The sequence below is a fragment of the Phoxinus phoxinus genome, assembly GCF_949152265.1.
Source record: "Phoxinus phoxinus genome assembly, chromosome: 10".
In the NCBI taxonomy this organism is placed as follows: Eukaryota; Metazoa; Chordata; class Actinopteri; order Cypriniformes; family Leuciscidae; genus Phoxinus; species Phoxinus phoxinus.
Genome location: NC_136885.1, coordinates 3,641,038 through 3,656,944, shown reverse-complemented (window position 1 = coordinate 3,656,944; position 15,907 = coordinate 3,641,038). Strand labels below are relative to the sequence as shown.

Here is a 15,907-nt window from a genome sequence, read left to right as displayed (position 1 = left end):
TTTTAATGGAATAGTGCAGTATTTATTATAAATAATGTATTCATGCACATTTTTTTATCTTCAAGTTTCTGGTAATCTTGAATCAGAATAACTTCCCATCCCTCTTGCAGTGACATCTCTCCAATCTCGTCTCTTCTCTGATGATGTGGGCGGAGCAACCTGTCACTCACATGAGATCAGCCAATAGCAAACCACAACCATCCAATCACTTCCCCACAGACACAATCAAGCCCCGCCCACATGTGTTCTTGTTCCAGAAGCGCTTCACTCGAATATACGGGGCACAGAAGAAAACACCAGGACAGTTACCGTTTCATAACAACTTTATAATCTTAAATGTACTTTTCAAAATGTAAAGTCTTTAGCAGGGGTGCAAACCATTTTTATCAAATGCAGGCTTTGAAAGAGTAATCCACTCCTTATTCTAGCGCAGATATATTTCTGTAACTCTGTTTTCTGGCATCACCGCCACATCTTTGTCTCAATTACAATTGGTGCAAAATACCACGGTGAGGCTTAAAGGGATAGTTCACCCCAAAATGAAAATTCGCCCATGATTTACTCACCCGGAAGCCATCCTGGGTGTATATGACTTTCTTCTGTCAGACGAATACAATCAGAGTTATATAAAAAAATGTCCTGGCTCTTCCAAGCTTGTTAATGGGAGTGAATGGGTTTCTGTCTTTGGAAGTCCATCAAAGCGCAACTATTCATGATAAAAGTGCTCGACCCGGCTCTGCGGGGGTTAATAAAGGCCTTCTGAAGTGAAGCGATGTGTTCATGTAAAAGAAAAATATACATATTTAAAACTTTATCGACTAAAATAGCTTCCGGCAGACGGCCGTACGCATCGATTTACGGCAAAAGAGTAAAGGCCATTGCACACTGAGTCCGAAATTCGCATCCGAAATTTTCGCACGTTAAAAAATAAATACGACCTCACGTTATGCCAATCACGCTTGCACACTGCCTCCGAAACTTTCGTCCGTCATAAAAAAAATCGAAACGGGTTTGATTTTCTGCGTTTTTCGCATCCGTAAAAAGCAGTTTGAATGGTGTTTGAATGGTGCTTTGACAATTCAGAGCCACTGAATCACGAATACGAAAAAACGCATACGAAAATTTCGGACTCAGTGGGCAATGGCCTTAACCCTTGAACTGACACACCACGTAATGACGGCAATCTCGCGGTTCAAACAAACAGGGCTGGGCAACCGCACTCGTCATTGCGTTGTTTATCATGAATAGATGCACTTTAATGGACTTCCAAAGACAAACAGCCATTCACTCCCATTATAAAGCTTGGAAGAGCCAGGACATTTTTTAATATAACTCTGATTGTATTCGTCTGAAAGAAGAACGTCATATACACCATATAACTCAAGATCAGCCAGGAACCTGCGAGTTGTAATTGATGATCAACTGAACTTCACAGACCACATTGCTAGCACTGCCCGGTCCTGTAGATTTGCCTCAGGACGATCAGACCCTTCCTATCAGAGCTACACAACTCCTTGTTCCTCCCTTGTTGTCCTGGCACTTGTTCAGACTGGACTATTGTAATGGTCTCCCAGCATCAGTCAAACCTCTGCAACTGATCCAGATGCTGCAGCTGGAGTGTCTTTATCGAGCCGAAGAGACACACGTCACTCCTCTCCTCACTAAATTGCACTGGTTGCCGGTTGCCGCTCGCATCAAATTCAAGTCACTGACGTTTGCCTACAGAACAACCACTGTCTCTGCTCCCCTGTACCTGAACTCATCACTCCAGACTCAACATCTCTCTCTCGGACCTTTACCATGACGGTTCCCTGCTGGAGGAATGATCTTCCCAACTCAACCACAGCTGCTGAGTCCGGCTGAAGACGCATCTTTTTCAGCAGCACTTGATCCAGTAATACTCATTTTTCTATACTACTTTTCATTTGTGGGTGAACTATCCCTTTAAGGAGGGTAAAGAAACACTAATCAATCACCCCTGAATTTGCTTCTCTAAAATGGCTTCCTGTCCATCTTAGAAATAGGTACACACTTTTATTGTTGGTGTATAAATCTTGAAATAATCAGCACCATATCTGGCAAACCTTTTAATCATAACTCCTCCAGAACATTACAACATCATTTAATGTTTAGCATGTAACAGTTCAATGTTGCGTTTTTATATGTTGTAGTTTTATTGGTCAATGCGTGTCCTTATTTTAGAATTATTATGTAAAGCACTACGATTCAACTTTGGTTGGTTTTAACAGTGCTAAATACATAAACAAGACAAGACGAGCAGTGTTAGCCTTTATCTTCAGGTCTGTGAGAAAACTATCACAAGCGTCTCCTTCAAGCTGCATTCATGTTGGAAACACATCTTTCACACGACTCATCCAGACACCAAATATTTCTGTGACTGCAAAAAGTAAAAAAAATAATAATAACCAGGGTGGCGTTTCCCACAGCAAAACATAGACACTACCAACTATCATCTCCGATCTACTTCTTGCAGTGTTTCTGGGAAAAGCAGGACAGATCAATGCACTTTATACTGCATTTACATGACGATTAATTACATCTTTTATCAGTTAGAGAGAATGCATCACATTGCATTTGAATAGACATCTTTTTGTGTGTCTTTTTAGTCCGTTACTTTTTTGAGGCCATCTATTGAGAAGAAATGAAGTGTCCAATAGAAAGAGTTGTTCTCTCTCTCTCAGTGAATGAACTGATAACTGAACCCAAGAAATCCCTTGTAAAGATGCATATGCAGTCAAACTCATCTCACAGTCTTCGAGACGTTATAGTTGTGCATCAATTGATCAAAGAATTTGTTAAAAGTATAGCCTAACATTTTGCCCAATGATTCAGAGTTTGTTTTTCTTCTGCATCATGCTAAATATGAGAGTTTGATTAAAATCGAAAGGACATAAGGATGTTTGAAGTTTCACAATGGCAGTAGAGCAAATTGTAAAACTTTGATACTTTATTTAGGACTAAGACTTTTATTTTGAAGTCTTAACTCTTTCTTTGAAGTCCTGTGTCATTCAGTATAGGCTAATCTATACTAGTTCCTATTGGTTGGATTAACCAGATTAGCCAATAATAAAAGTCAAGCAAGATCCGCATGTACCTCCTGTCAAAATATAAAGCCATGCATTTGTTTGATCTGACTGACAATTAGGTGTAATATAGAAAAGAAAAGAAAAACACTGATCGTAAAAGTTATTTCACTGGAATGGTGAAGGAAGATGAAGAGGACTTTGAGGAAGAGGAGGAGGAAGATTATAGAGTTGAAAACAGAGGGAACATTTCAACCGTCTTTTCTGTCATCTCCAGTGTTTTGTCTGGTGAGTTTTTAAGATGCATAATAACCAAGTTTAAGAAAGAGTGTGTATCGAGATAGTTGCTCTTCAAACACTGTTTTCATTAGGCTAAAGATCAGCTGAAATAATATTCATACTTATATTAACTTAATTGACATAGCCTACATTATTCATACATCGTAACAGATTTTGTTTCTGAATGTTTCGAGTTTAGTTTAGTTGGGAAATTTTTAAGAATAATATATACATATAAATGTCTGAGAGACATCTGGTAGATGTCAGAATTAAGAAGTGTACGTTAATTCAAATATTACAGAAGTCACTGATAAACGCATAACTGCTTCTGTTTACATTTTGGAGCTGTAAAACGAAATACATAAATAAAATATATAGGTTTAAAATAATAAATAATATCCTTCCAAACACAATAAGACCCATATCAATGATTACAAGATCAACACTTTAAAATTAAATAAAGGCAAATAAATAAAATATATTTATCAACTAAATCCAGCAAAATCCCATCTTTTAATTTTGACAGGACTTTTATATATCAGTTTGTCATAGATTCGACTTTTATTATGAAATCTTTATGATCGCCTGAGCACAACAATGACGTCATATTTCCGCGACAGTTTCTCGAGTGCTAGGAAAGTGTTGCTGTTGGTGCTGTTATGACAGCAGTGTCATCGCTACTGTTTATTACTTTTCTCTTATATCGGTGTGATATATTTTTAGAGCAGCTGAATTGGACCATGTTGTCATGTTTGATAGGTCTAAACAATAATAATAATAATAATAAAGCCACCTGCTAAAATGAGGAAGTCGCTTCTCATTACACTCTCATAACACTTCCTCCTCCTCCTCACAAATAAACTCCCACGATCAGTGGCACTCGGTGTACCTCTGCCAGTGTTTATTCATCTATGTTTAGCTCCTGATTAGTGATATCCAGTGTGTTCGGGCAGGTTTTGTCAGGAACTGGGCTTGTTTTAGAGCATCAGAGATGTTGAACGTGCCGTCGCAGAGTTTCCCATCAGTCGGATCCCAGCAGAGAGTCTCGCCAGCCGGACAGTCCAGGAATAAGGTCAGATCCTACGCTAGGGTCATTGATAACTGATTTAAGGGGTGATTTAAATGCGTCTGTGTCTGAATGCAGCTGTACATATGCTGTGTGTGTGTGTCCAGGTGGCACTGAAGCCCGGACACAGTCTGCTGGACTGGATCCGACTGGCCAAGAGTGGCCGCGACCTGACCGGACTGAGAGGAAGACTGATCGAGGTGACCGAAGACGAGCTGAAGAAACACAACACCAGGAATGACTGCTGGACCTGCATTAGAGGTACACCCTCAACAGCAGCACCCCTGTATTCAGCTGTGACAATAATCATACATGTTTCTTGAGCATCAAATCATCATATTATACTGATTTCTGAATGATCATGTGACACTGAAGAGTGGAGTAATGATACTGAAAATGCAGCTTTGATCACAGGAATTAATTAGTTTAATAACATAGAAAATATTTATATATAGGCTATACATATTTCAAAATATTACTGTTTTTATTTTTTAAATGCAACCTTGGTGAACATTTAAGATACTGTGTTTGTGTGTGTATATATATATATATTACATGATCACACGTGCAAGTTTTACTTTCAATATAGAAAAGTACTCAACTTAGTATTTTGATATTGTATTAAAGTCCCTATGAAATCAAAATAGACACTTCTTACTTTTAATGGAATATTGCACTGTTTATTATAAATTATTTATCCATATCATTAATATTTTTTTAATTCATGTGATCTTCTCTTCTCTGATGACGAGGGCGGGGCAACCTGTCACTCTTATGAGATCCACCAATAGCAAACCACAACCATCCAATCAATTCCCCACGGACAAAATCAAGTCCCGCCCACACACACATATATATATATATATTATATAGCCTATATTATTATTATTATTTTTTTAATGGTCTCATTTTCTAATGCTTCATCAATCCAATAACAAGAGATCCCATCTCCATCAATCCCACCAGTGTTTGCTCATGTCTTCCCCCCCGACCCCAGGCTGTATCGTCCTCATGCACACATGCTCCCTGTGTTTGTGTGTTTGCTGTAGGAATGGTCTATAACGTGAGCGCGTACATGGATTTCCATCCCGGCGGGGAGGCGGAGTTAATGAGGGCTGCTGGGATTGATAGCACTGAGCTGTTTGACCAGGTAAAGTCCTGCATTTGAAAACTTGCATGCTGGTTTCAGAACATAGTCTGTTTTACAATGATAAAGTACTTGCTAGTCATTTGTACACTATTTATAGTTAGATGATAGTTTATAAATTGAAATCTCTACAATGTTGATACATTAATTGGCTATATACAAATATTTAGTTCTTCATTTATTGTCATTTTAATTTTCAAATGATCATTGTTTAATTAGCTAATATGTAAAGAGCTAGTCTGTACCTGTACATGTTTCATACAAATATCTACGTATAAACGGTGAGGCGAAACCAGAGTTGCTAGAAGATCATGAAAACATTAAAAAGTTATTACATTTGTAAGTTTATAAGTGTAAAGAAATGTTTATGTATGAAGTGAATTTATGCTTAATGTATTTTAAGAACCATTAATGTCCTTTAAAGTTGCAAATAAGTTAGCATAGACACAAAAACACATTTCTGAGAGCATAAACATAAATAATGTAATACTGATGTACAAATGTTTACTAATCCTAATCTATGATCATTGAATTGATGGAATGAATCACTTGATCAGTCACTTGATGAATGATTGGTTTCAGTTGACTCAATTACTTCATTATAACATTTATTTTCCTGAATATCTCTTTTTACAGTATATTGTAACTAATAATTATTGTCACTGTAAATGTTTCTGCCTATTACTTTTTATATAAAAAATATTTATGTTTAGCTTTGATAACAGGGTTAAGGAGTATAATAGTATAAATAAGTTTTATTTATATTGCTGTATTGTACATTTTGCCATGTATCCAAACATACAAAAAAAGTTAGTTGCATACGCATATCTACATATAAACAATAAGGCCAGTCTTATTTTAAACCAGAGTTGTTAATAGTTAATGAAAACTTTAAAAAGCTAAATGATTAGTAATGAAATGTAAAGAAATGTTTATGTATAAAAGTGAATTCATGCACATTTTCGGATCCCTTAATGTCCAATACAGGTTATTTTTAGTATTTCCTAATCTAAAGTGAGGACTATTTACTCCTAATAATCATTAACATATCCTAAAATACTGTACATCTGTTAGGTACGGTTAACAAAGGATAAAACACATTATCTAACTCTTTACACATGAGCTAATTAAACAATAATAATTACAATGACACTGAATGAAGACCTCACTATTTTTATATAGTCTATTAATGTATCAACAATGTAAAACTGCAATTTATAAACTATGAATCAAGTGAAAGCTAATAGTTTGTGGATGAAGTATAAGGGCTCTGTGACTGTGTCTCTGTCCACCACAGGTGCACCGCTGGGTGAACTACGAGTCCATGCTGAAGGAGTGTCTGGTGGGACGGATGGCGGTGAAGCTCAGTCCTGCTCCTCAAGGTCCTGTCAGCAGGAGAACACACTTCAGCCAGATGGAAACATATGTGATCCTGGACCACAAAACCAGTCAAATGGGTCAATTTTCTGAAATTGAGATTTACACATTATCTGAAAGCTGAATAAATAAGCTTTCCATTGATGTATGGTTTGTTAGGATAGGACAATATTTGGCCGAGACACAACTATTGAAAATCTGGAATCTGAGGGTGCAAAAAAATGGACACATTGAGAAAATCTCTTTTAAAGTTGTGCATTTATGTTCACGATTGTGTTGCATTCACTCACAAAAATACATGTTTTATATATTTACGGTAGGACATTTACTAAATAACTTAATGGAACATGATCTTTACTTAATATCCTAATGATTTTTGGCATAAAAAAAAAATCAATAATTTTCACCCATACAATGTTTTGTTGCTATTGCCACAGATATACCCGTGCGACTTATGATTGGTTTTGTGATCCAGGGTCACATATCATTATTCATTCAACTATATTGTCTCATGACCAGGGGCCTCATTTATAAAACTTTGCGTAGGATTTGCGTCAGAAGTGGCGTACGGATGAAACATAGGACGTGCGTACGCACAGAAATATTCGGATTTACAAAACCGTGCGCACGCACATCCTACGCAGTTTTCCCTTAATAAATCACAATCAATTCTCAATGTAGCGCAGCTTTTGCGGCTTCATGTCACGCCCATAGTTGCCCATAAATAGTCCGTGAAACGCCCACAAGTTAATATTCATCGATTGCGAAATCATGGCAAACACAGAGAGGAAATCAAAAAAACGTAACTTCACTCAATGTGAAGTAGAAGTTATCGTTGGCGAGGTGGAAAAGAGGAGATGTTGTTTGGAGGGCACAGTGTGGGCATTACTAATGCCAAACAGGCACTTGAGTGGCAAAAGGTTGCGGACGCCGTAAATGCTGTAGCCTCACAACCTCGGACCGTGGCCGAAATAAAACAAGATCAGCCATTGTGCGTCATTACGCATTGTGATGGGGCATTTTATTTCCATCCATTTAATTGCATCTGACAAGCTACAGATGTCGGTTATAATCTACTGGAAATGGGAAATAGTTCAGTGCAAATGTAATTTCTTGCAGCTTTCTGAATAGTTGAGACATACGTCATACTTTATCAAAAATAAAACAAACTAAAGGCATATGCATGAATACCATGATCCCGTAGCTGATGAAGAAATTTTTACTATGAAAACAACTTTCCCCAGTGGACAATTAATACATCTATCTATCTATCTATCTATCTCCCTAATTATCTATCTATCTATCTATCTATCTATCTATCTATCTATCTATCTATCTATCTATCTATCTATCTATCTATCTATCTATCTATCTATCTATCTATCTATCTATCTATCTATCTATCTATCTATCTATCTATCTATCTATCTATCTATCTATCTACTGTATCTATCTGTCTATCTGATTGCATCTATATCTGCTCCGCCAGACGGACACATTGACGAGAATATCTGTTTTGTACATTATTTCGTTCTGTTTACCATATTATTTATGAGGATGAATTGCATAACATGCTAATATTATTGCAGAACATATTTCACTTTTCTTTTTGCAAATATGTGTTAATATGCATTTCTGTTGTGATTTTCGTTTGATTTTGTTTGTTTTACACTGCAGATCGATGAACGGGTGTTCGTGATAGGCTGTTAATTGTAAGACTTGCTTTGCGAAGTCTTCATGTTATTTATGAGAGGCAGTATTGCCATTTCTTTTACACAACGGTCTACAGTTTCACACACTTTCACTGTTTCTTCCATCTGCCGACGGTGTCGCCATTTCTCATTTCACCCGGTTTTGTGCGTACACCTGGGTCAGAGCTTGCGTGAAGGACCGCACATTTTCCCGTGAAGTTCGCTTTTTATAAATACCAATTATTGCGTAGAGAGCGGCGTACGCCTTCTTTTGTGCGTACGCAACGTTTATAAATGAGGCCCCTGGTAATCAAATAATCAGTCATTTCTGGGTTGAAATTGTTTTCTGTTCTAACAAATGCTGTTGTATTATTAAACCTGAAATGTTCACAATCAAACACAAAATAAGCTTTTTTATGTTTTAATTCCTTGTGACATGGTTCTTTGGTTATTACAGCTCAGACGGAGAAGACTGAGAGCACTCATGTGAACGGTATGACAGCAAAGCCATGTGGATTTATACTGTAGTTATAAATGCTGAGTATGTATGTAATACTTCATGACTTATTACTCCTGAGGAGTGATTGTGTGTTTGATTCTCCTCACACCAGGTTTGTCTGCTCCTCCACCCTTAAGACTGGAGCCTTTATCTGCTCCTCTCCCTGCCAAAGATCTTCGCCCTCGGTATGTTGGACTTTCATCAGATCACTATTATACAGTGGCAGTGTTTCACACGTGTCCTAACTACTGTACACGCGACGCGCGATAAAATGCACATTTTGCATGTTAATCAGAGTTTTTGTCCTAACCGCCCGCGACGACGACACGCGATGACTCTATTTTAGAAACGGTTTCTATTTTTCTGCGACGTCACGCTGGGAAAACAAACACAACGTGTGGCAATGATAATCTCAGGCACTGTTTATGTGCTTTATTTAATGTTAAAAGCGTGTCATGTGACTTTGAATATCATTTAGTGCTCCAGCTTTTTGCTGTAAAAGCAACAATGGATAATTCACCTCAGATCTTGAAATGAAACACATGGAAACAAGAACGTTCAAACTGTGAACAAACAAGTGTATTATTTGAAAGATTGTTTTAGTAACTCCGTAGTCTATGTATTTTTAATAATGTTTAAATGGTGTAATATTTCTGAATTTCTTATCCATTTTCTTTCGAGTGCCGTCAGGATTACTCTCTGGTGCCGTGCACTCGCCGCGAGACTCCGCCCACACGCTGTTCTGATTGGCTGTGGGTTTTGATTGATTTGTACGCATCTCGCAGTCGCGTCATGTCTAGTGTAGACAGACAAATGATTTGTCGCTGGAATCTTATCTGGTTAGGACACGGTGTCACAGAAATCTAGGATATGGCATGATTCCTTCTGGCGGTACAACAACAACAACAACAACATTCCCAAGTATTCATATTACGGTATATCTAAACAAAATGTGGACAAAAATTCACCATATTAAAAGGTGTCCACGGTCATGCACAGACTTAAAGGGATTGTTCACCCTAGTTATTTTAGTTGATAAAGTTATAAGTATGGATATTTATCTTGCACAACCGCATTGCTTTGCTTCAGAAGGCCTTTATTAAACCCCATGGAGCCGTATGGATTACTTTTATGATGGATTGATGCACTTTTTTTGGCTTCAAAGTGAGTTTATTGTGCTGTCAGTTTTACAGCACTCTAAAAATATTAGTATTTTATTCAAACTAAATAGCATTGTTTTTCATCTTTAGGTACGATTGGTTCCAGACAGATGCCACTGTCAATATTGTTGTTTACACCAAGCGGAAGGTTGGTAAAGTGCAGTGGTTATGTGGTTGTCGTTTCTTTAGGTTTAGTGAAGTCAAACACTATTGTTTTCCCCTCGCCAGATCCCCAGCTCCGGCTGTGCAGTTGTGGATCTACAGGGTGACACTCTTCGGGTGGAGATGCTCTTGGGGAAGATGTCGTACCTTCTCTACTGGCGTGAGTCTTTCACTAGCCACACACACACGAACATCGTTGTGTATCTGCTAACACAGTTATCAAGGTGATAACACTGTTTCTTTTTCAGGCCTGTCCAGTGAAGTTCAAGGACATGTTGATGGTGAGTAATATGTTAAATGAGACATGCTTTTTTTGTGTTGAAATATTGAAAATTATCTGTACAAAACAAAACCCACTATGGCGGTACCATGATACATTGAAGGAATCCGCTAATATCACTTTGGTCCTTTGAAATGTACAGTACCACGGCGATGGATCATTATATTTACATGGTACTCCAGGGTACTTCAAAGATTACCATGGTGTTACTATGAGACATATCCTACAAACATGGTAATGCCATGGTGCTTTTTGTTACTTTTTTTGTTAGTAAAATACAGAAATAGCCCCGAAGATAAGTGAAGGAAAAAATAAAAAAACATGTTTCTTATGAATTATGAAAACATTTTCTCATTTTAAATAAGTGTTTCTTTATTTGTCTCTGCTTATAGTCCAGGCGGCCCACTCTGTAGGAAAAGTACAGGTGTGTCTGCGCAAATCTGTTAAAGACAAGTGGACAAAAGTGGGGCAACCACTGGAACTCCATGACACATTTACTCAGTGTAAAGATCGTGGTGAGTAACAAACCTGTGAACTCAATTGTCAGACAAAGATCGAAATTAAGTTTGTAAAGATTGATTATCTTAAGATCTTAAGATATAGAGTAACACATATGTGACCCTGGATCACAAAACCAGTCACGAGTCGCACGGGTATATTTGTGGCAATAGCCAACTATACATTGTATGGGTCAAAATTATAGATTTTTCTTTTATGCCAAAAATCATTAGGATATTAAGGAAAGATCATGATCCATGAAGATATTTTGTAAATTTCCTACAGTAAATATATAAAACATGTATTTTTGTGAGTGAATGCAGCACAATCGTGAAAACTTTAAAGGAGATTTTCTCAATGTTTAGATTTTTTTTGCTCCCTCAGATTCCAGATTTTCAATAGTTGTATCCTAACAAACCATACATCAATAATGTAAAGCTTATTTAATCAGCTTTCAGATGATTTATAAATCTCAATTTAAAAAAAAACCCATAAGACTTATGTTTTCATTATGTGGTTTTGTGGTCCAGGGTCACATTTGAGAAATAACATTGTTTTGTAACATAGCATGGACTAAAGGGGTGCCACAAGGCTCGGTGTTGGGCCCCTTATTATTTGTCATTTATATTATTAATTTATGACACCGTGTTAATGAAAATTCTAATTGTTTCTGCTGTGCTTCTACATTAACAATGTTCTTGGAATGTTCACACATAGCTTTTGGAATATAACAAACCTTCAGGATTTTAAATGAGATGTAAATACAAAGAAATTATGATTTTTTACCATTTAAGGTTTTCCTATTCAATCAAATATTCCTGACTACTTAAAATATGATCTTTTATTATGTGCATCAGTACCTAAAACAAGGATGGAGTTCGCAAAGAAAGTGTTTGTTTCTGCTGACCTTTCTTAGACTCTAAAATTACAATTTGTTAAACATTACTAAGGCTGAGTAAAATACTACTTAAACAGATATTTTGGCTGATACCAATAATTTTATAAAAAGTTAGATAGTACATTTGCCTGTTTCACAATTTCCTCCTCATTGCATTAATTTTATTCACATTTCTTTCTTGTTTTATGGGAAATTTCTTTATTGTTGTAATATTCTCTCTCTCTCTCTCTCTCTCTCTCTCTCTCTCTCTCTCTCTCTCTCTCTCTCTCTCTCTCTCTCTCTCTCTCTCTCTCTCTCTCTTATTAAATAAATCAATCAATTTATTAATTAAAAAATCAAAGAAATAACTTGGTAAAACATACAAATGAATATGTGTTTCATAACAGGGCTCTTCTACAGGGAATGTGTGTTGGTTTCAAAAACAGAAGTCACACATGACACGCAGGTCTTGCGTTTACAACTTCCTCCAGGGTCACGTATGCAAGTTCCTGTGGGGAGACACGTCTACCTCAAAGCGTCTGTCCAGGGTAATAATTCACTTTATTTCACACATCAAGTGCTCTTCTGATCTAATATAACCGGATGGAAGGTGCCCTGTTTGAGGCTGGTTGTGTGTGTTTGGTGAACAGGTACAGATGTTGTGAAACCCTACACACCAGTGGATCAGACACTAATACCTCCTGCACAATCCAGTGCTGAGATGGGCTCAGACGTTCATCTCATGATAAAGGTCTATCCTGATGGAGTGTTGACCTCACACCTCGCCAACCTTCCTATTGGTTAGTATTTCTCATATCTATTGTTTTTAACCTGGAAGGAAAAAGTATTACCGGTATGTGCTTTTGCATCAGGGCTGGGTGAAATTCATCCTTTCAGTTAATGAACTGGGATAACTGGAAGTGGATTTACTGAATTCAAATACATTCAACAAGTCTTCTGGGAAATTCCACCCTCATCAATATATATGCCTGTGAGACATATACAATCTCAAAATAAATAGATAAATAAATTATAATTTTTTTATGCTAAAATATGCACATTTATGCATCGATTTTCCCACCGACTTCTGTCACCAAACAAAAATTATGCCATTTTTTAAAATTCCAGTTCACTTTAAGTCTTATATTTCATTTTATAAGTCTATTCTATTTCCTGTTTGGTACCTCAATTGAAATTAGAATTGGATTTTTCTTTTTAATGTCTAAAAAGTTAATGTTTTAATTAAATACTAAATGGCACTCAACCCTGTTTTTCACATACAGAAAAAAACAAAAACAAAAGTGCAAATAAATAGTACATTCGTATCCTGACAGTTTCACTTCCGGTGACTTTTTTGTGATATAAAATCAAATTGTATGTACGGTATATTATAATATCATATAAATTGACTTGTCACAGCTTTAATATGTAAGTTGAATTTGATTATTTTGTCTATTGCCTTTTGGAAGAAGACATCACTTATAATAACTGTATGTCATTTGCACCTGATATCAAAGTTCCCTATAATTTCTCTAAAACACATTTATTGGACTGTGGTGGGTGAACATTTGTCTTGAAGAAATTGTTTTATTCGGCCCACACTTTTGAAAAGATTTTTTTCACAGTACATTACACAGTACATAACATTTGAACCGGCAAACCTCTGTAGCTCCATTAAATCCCCAGCCAACCTCTGTGGCTCATGTGCTGTGTCTGTTCCAGGAGCCGCTCTGTCAGTGGGCGGCCCCGAGGGCTCCTTCACGATGCGTGTCCTGCGGGACGTCACTCATCTCTACATGCTAGCGGCCGGCACCGGATTCACACCGATGGCTCGCCTCATACGGCTGGCCCTACAGGACATCACATCAATCAGGTCTGCCCATACCAAAAACTCAATAAAGAGACAGCATTTGACACATAAAGCATCAGTTAAATGTATAAAGTCAATTACGCTTAAGTTCACACAGGTGTCCTAGCAGAGCATCCATAGGCGTAGTTCGTCACATTAAAGGGTGTGGCTGTCACGATTCCTCAAAAAAATTTGAGTACTTAATTGTAAAATATCCTTGATTGCAAATTTACCCATGTCGAGTAACCGAGTCCATGAACCACATTATCAGACCGTTTTCTAAAGTTTACGATGTATTAAAACCATTCAAAAACCAAACTATAGCATAGTGCTATTGTGAATTCACAAAGGCTGCGATTCAATTAAGTAAATAGATGGCCTGCAAGTGTAATATGCATGTGCTTTAAAGGGGTGATAACCCATGTGATAATGAGCTGATGAGTTGAATCAGGTGTGTTTGATTAGGGAGACAAAGAAAATGTGCTGTGTTGGGGTCCTTCAGGACAGGTTTGGGAACCACTGATATAAAGAGACATGCACCTCATTATCATTTAAAGAGACATGCATCTCATTATCATTCAAAGAGACATGCATCTCATTATCATTTAAAGAGACATGCACCTCATTATCATTTAAAGAGACATGCACCTCGTTATCATTTAAAGAGACATGCATCTCATTATCATAAAGAGACATGCACCTCATTATCATCCAAAGAGACATGCATCTCATTATCATTTAAAGAGACATGCACCTCATTATCATTTAAAGAGACATGCATCTCATTATCATTTAAAGAGACATGCACCTCTTTATCATTTAAAGAGACATGCATCTCATTATCATATAAAGAGACATGCACCTCATTATCATTCAAAGAGACATGCATCTCATTATCATATAAAGAGACATGCACCTCATTATCATTCAAAGAGGCATGCATCTCATTATCATATAAAGAGACATGCACCTCATTATCATTCAAAGAGACATGCATCTCATTATCATTCAAAGAGACATGCATCTCATTATCATTCAAAGAGACATGCATCTCATTATCATTCAAAGAGACATGCACCTGATTATCATATAAAGAGACATGCACCTCATTATCATATAAAGAGACATGCATCTCATTATCATTTAAAGAGACATGCATCTCATTATCATTTAAAGAGACATGCACCTCTTTATCATTCAAAGAGACATGCATCTCATTATCATTCAAAGAGACATGCATCTCATTATCATTCAAAGAGACATGCACCTGATTATCATATAAAGAGACATGCACCTCATTATCATATAAAGAGACATGCACCTCATTATCATATAAAGAGACATGCACCTCATTAACATATAAAGAGACATGCATCTCATTATCATATAAAGAGACATGCACCTCATTAACATATAAAGAGACATGCACCTGATTATCATTTAAAGAGACATGCACCTCATTATCATTTAAAGAGACATGCACCTCATTATCATATAAAGAGACATGCACCTCATTATCATATAAAGAGACATGCACCTCATTATCATTTAAAGAGACATGCACCTCATTATCATATAAAGAGACATGCACCTCATTATCATATAAAGAGACATGCACCTCATTATCATTTAAAGAGACATGCACCTCATTATCATATAAAGAGACATGCACCTCATTAACATATAAAGAGACATGCATCTCATTATCATTTAAAGAGACATGCACCTCATTATCATATAAAGAGACATGCACCTGATTATCATTTAAAGAGACATGCATTGAAACGGGGTGCTGTGAACAGAGCTGTTTTTGAGGAGGTAAAAGGGTGTTTTTTTACACAACCATTGAGGAATTTTTACCGAAGTATGTTACACACTTTACATGAAGACCCTAAAGCATCATACCAACTTGTGGGAAATGGGCATCCGATGACCCCTTTAAATGATGTAAATGCATGTATGTTACGTGCGTCTCACA

At 36.9% G+C, this 15,907-nt stretch overlaps 1 protein-coding gene across 1 annotated transcript in view; it reads left to right on the top strand.

The window, feature by feature from the left end:
• Nucleotides 1-3,074: 3,074 nt before the first annotated feature.
• cyb5r4 (cytochrome b5 reductase 4) overlaps nucleotides 3,075-15,907 on the top strand; it is a 20,066-nt gene continuing 7,233 nt past the window's right edge. The window contains exons 1-14 of the mRNA XM_079624641.1: nucleotides 3,075-3,332; nucleotides 4,277-4,395; nucleotides 4,497-4,650; nucleotides 5,439-5,539; nucleotides 6,834-6,918; nucleotides 9,062-9,097; nucleotides 9,216-9,288; nucleotides 10,354-10,411; nucleotides 10,492-10,585; nucleotides 10,674-10,706; nucleotides 11,098-11,220; nucleotides 12,488-12,628; nucleotides 12,731-12,880; nucleotides 13,803-13,953. Of these exons, the coding sequence (XP_079480767.1) occupies nucleotides 3,221-3,332; nucleotides 4,277-4,395; nucleotides 4,497-4,650; nucleotides 5,439-5,539; nucleotides 6,834-6,918; nucleotides 9,062-9,097; nucleotides 9,216-9,288; nucleotides 10,354-10,411; nucleotides 10,492-10,585; nucleotides 10,674-10,706; nucleotides 11,098-11,220; nucleotides 12,488-12,628; nucleotides 12,731-12,880; nucleotides 13,803-13,953 (1,430 nt within the window). The 5' untranslated portion in view covers nucleotides 3,075-3,220. The remainder of the gene's footprint in view (nucleotides 3,333-4,276; nucleotides 4,396-4,496; nucleotides 4,651-5,438; nucleotides 5,540-6,833; nucleotides 6,919-9,061; nucleotides 9,098-9,215; nucleotides 9,289-10,353; nucleotides 10,412-10,491; nucleotides 10,586-10,673; nucleotides 10,707-11,097; nucleotides 11,221-12,487; nucleotides 12,629-12,730; nucleotides 12,881-13,802; nucleotides 13,954-15,907) is intronic.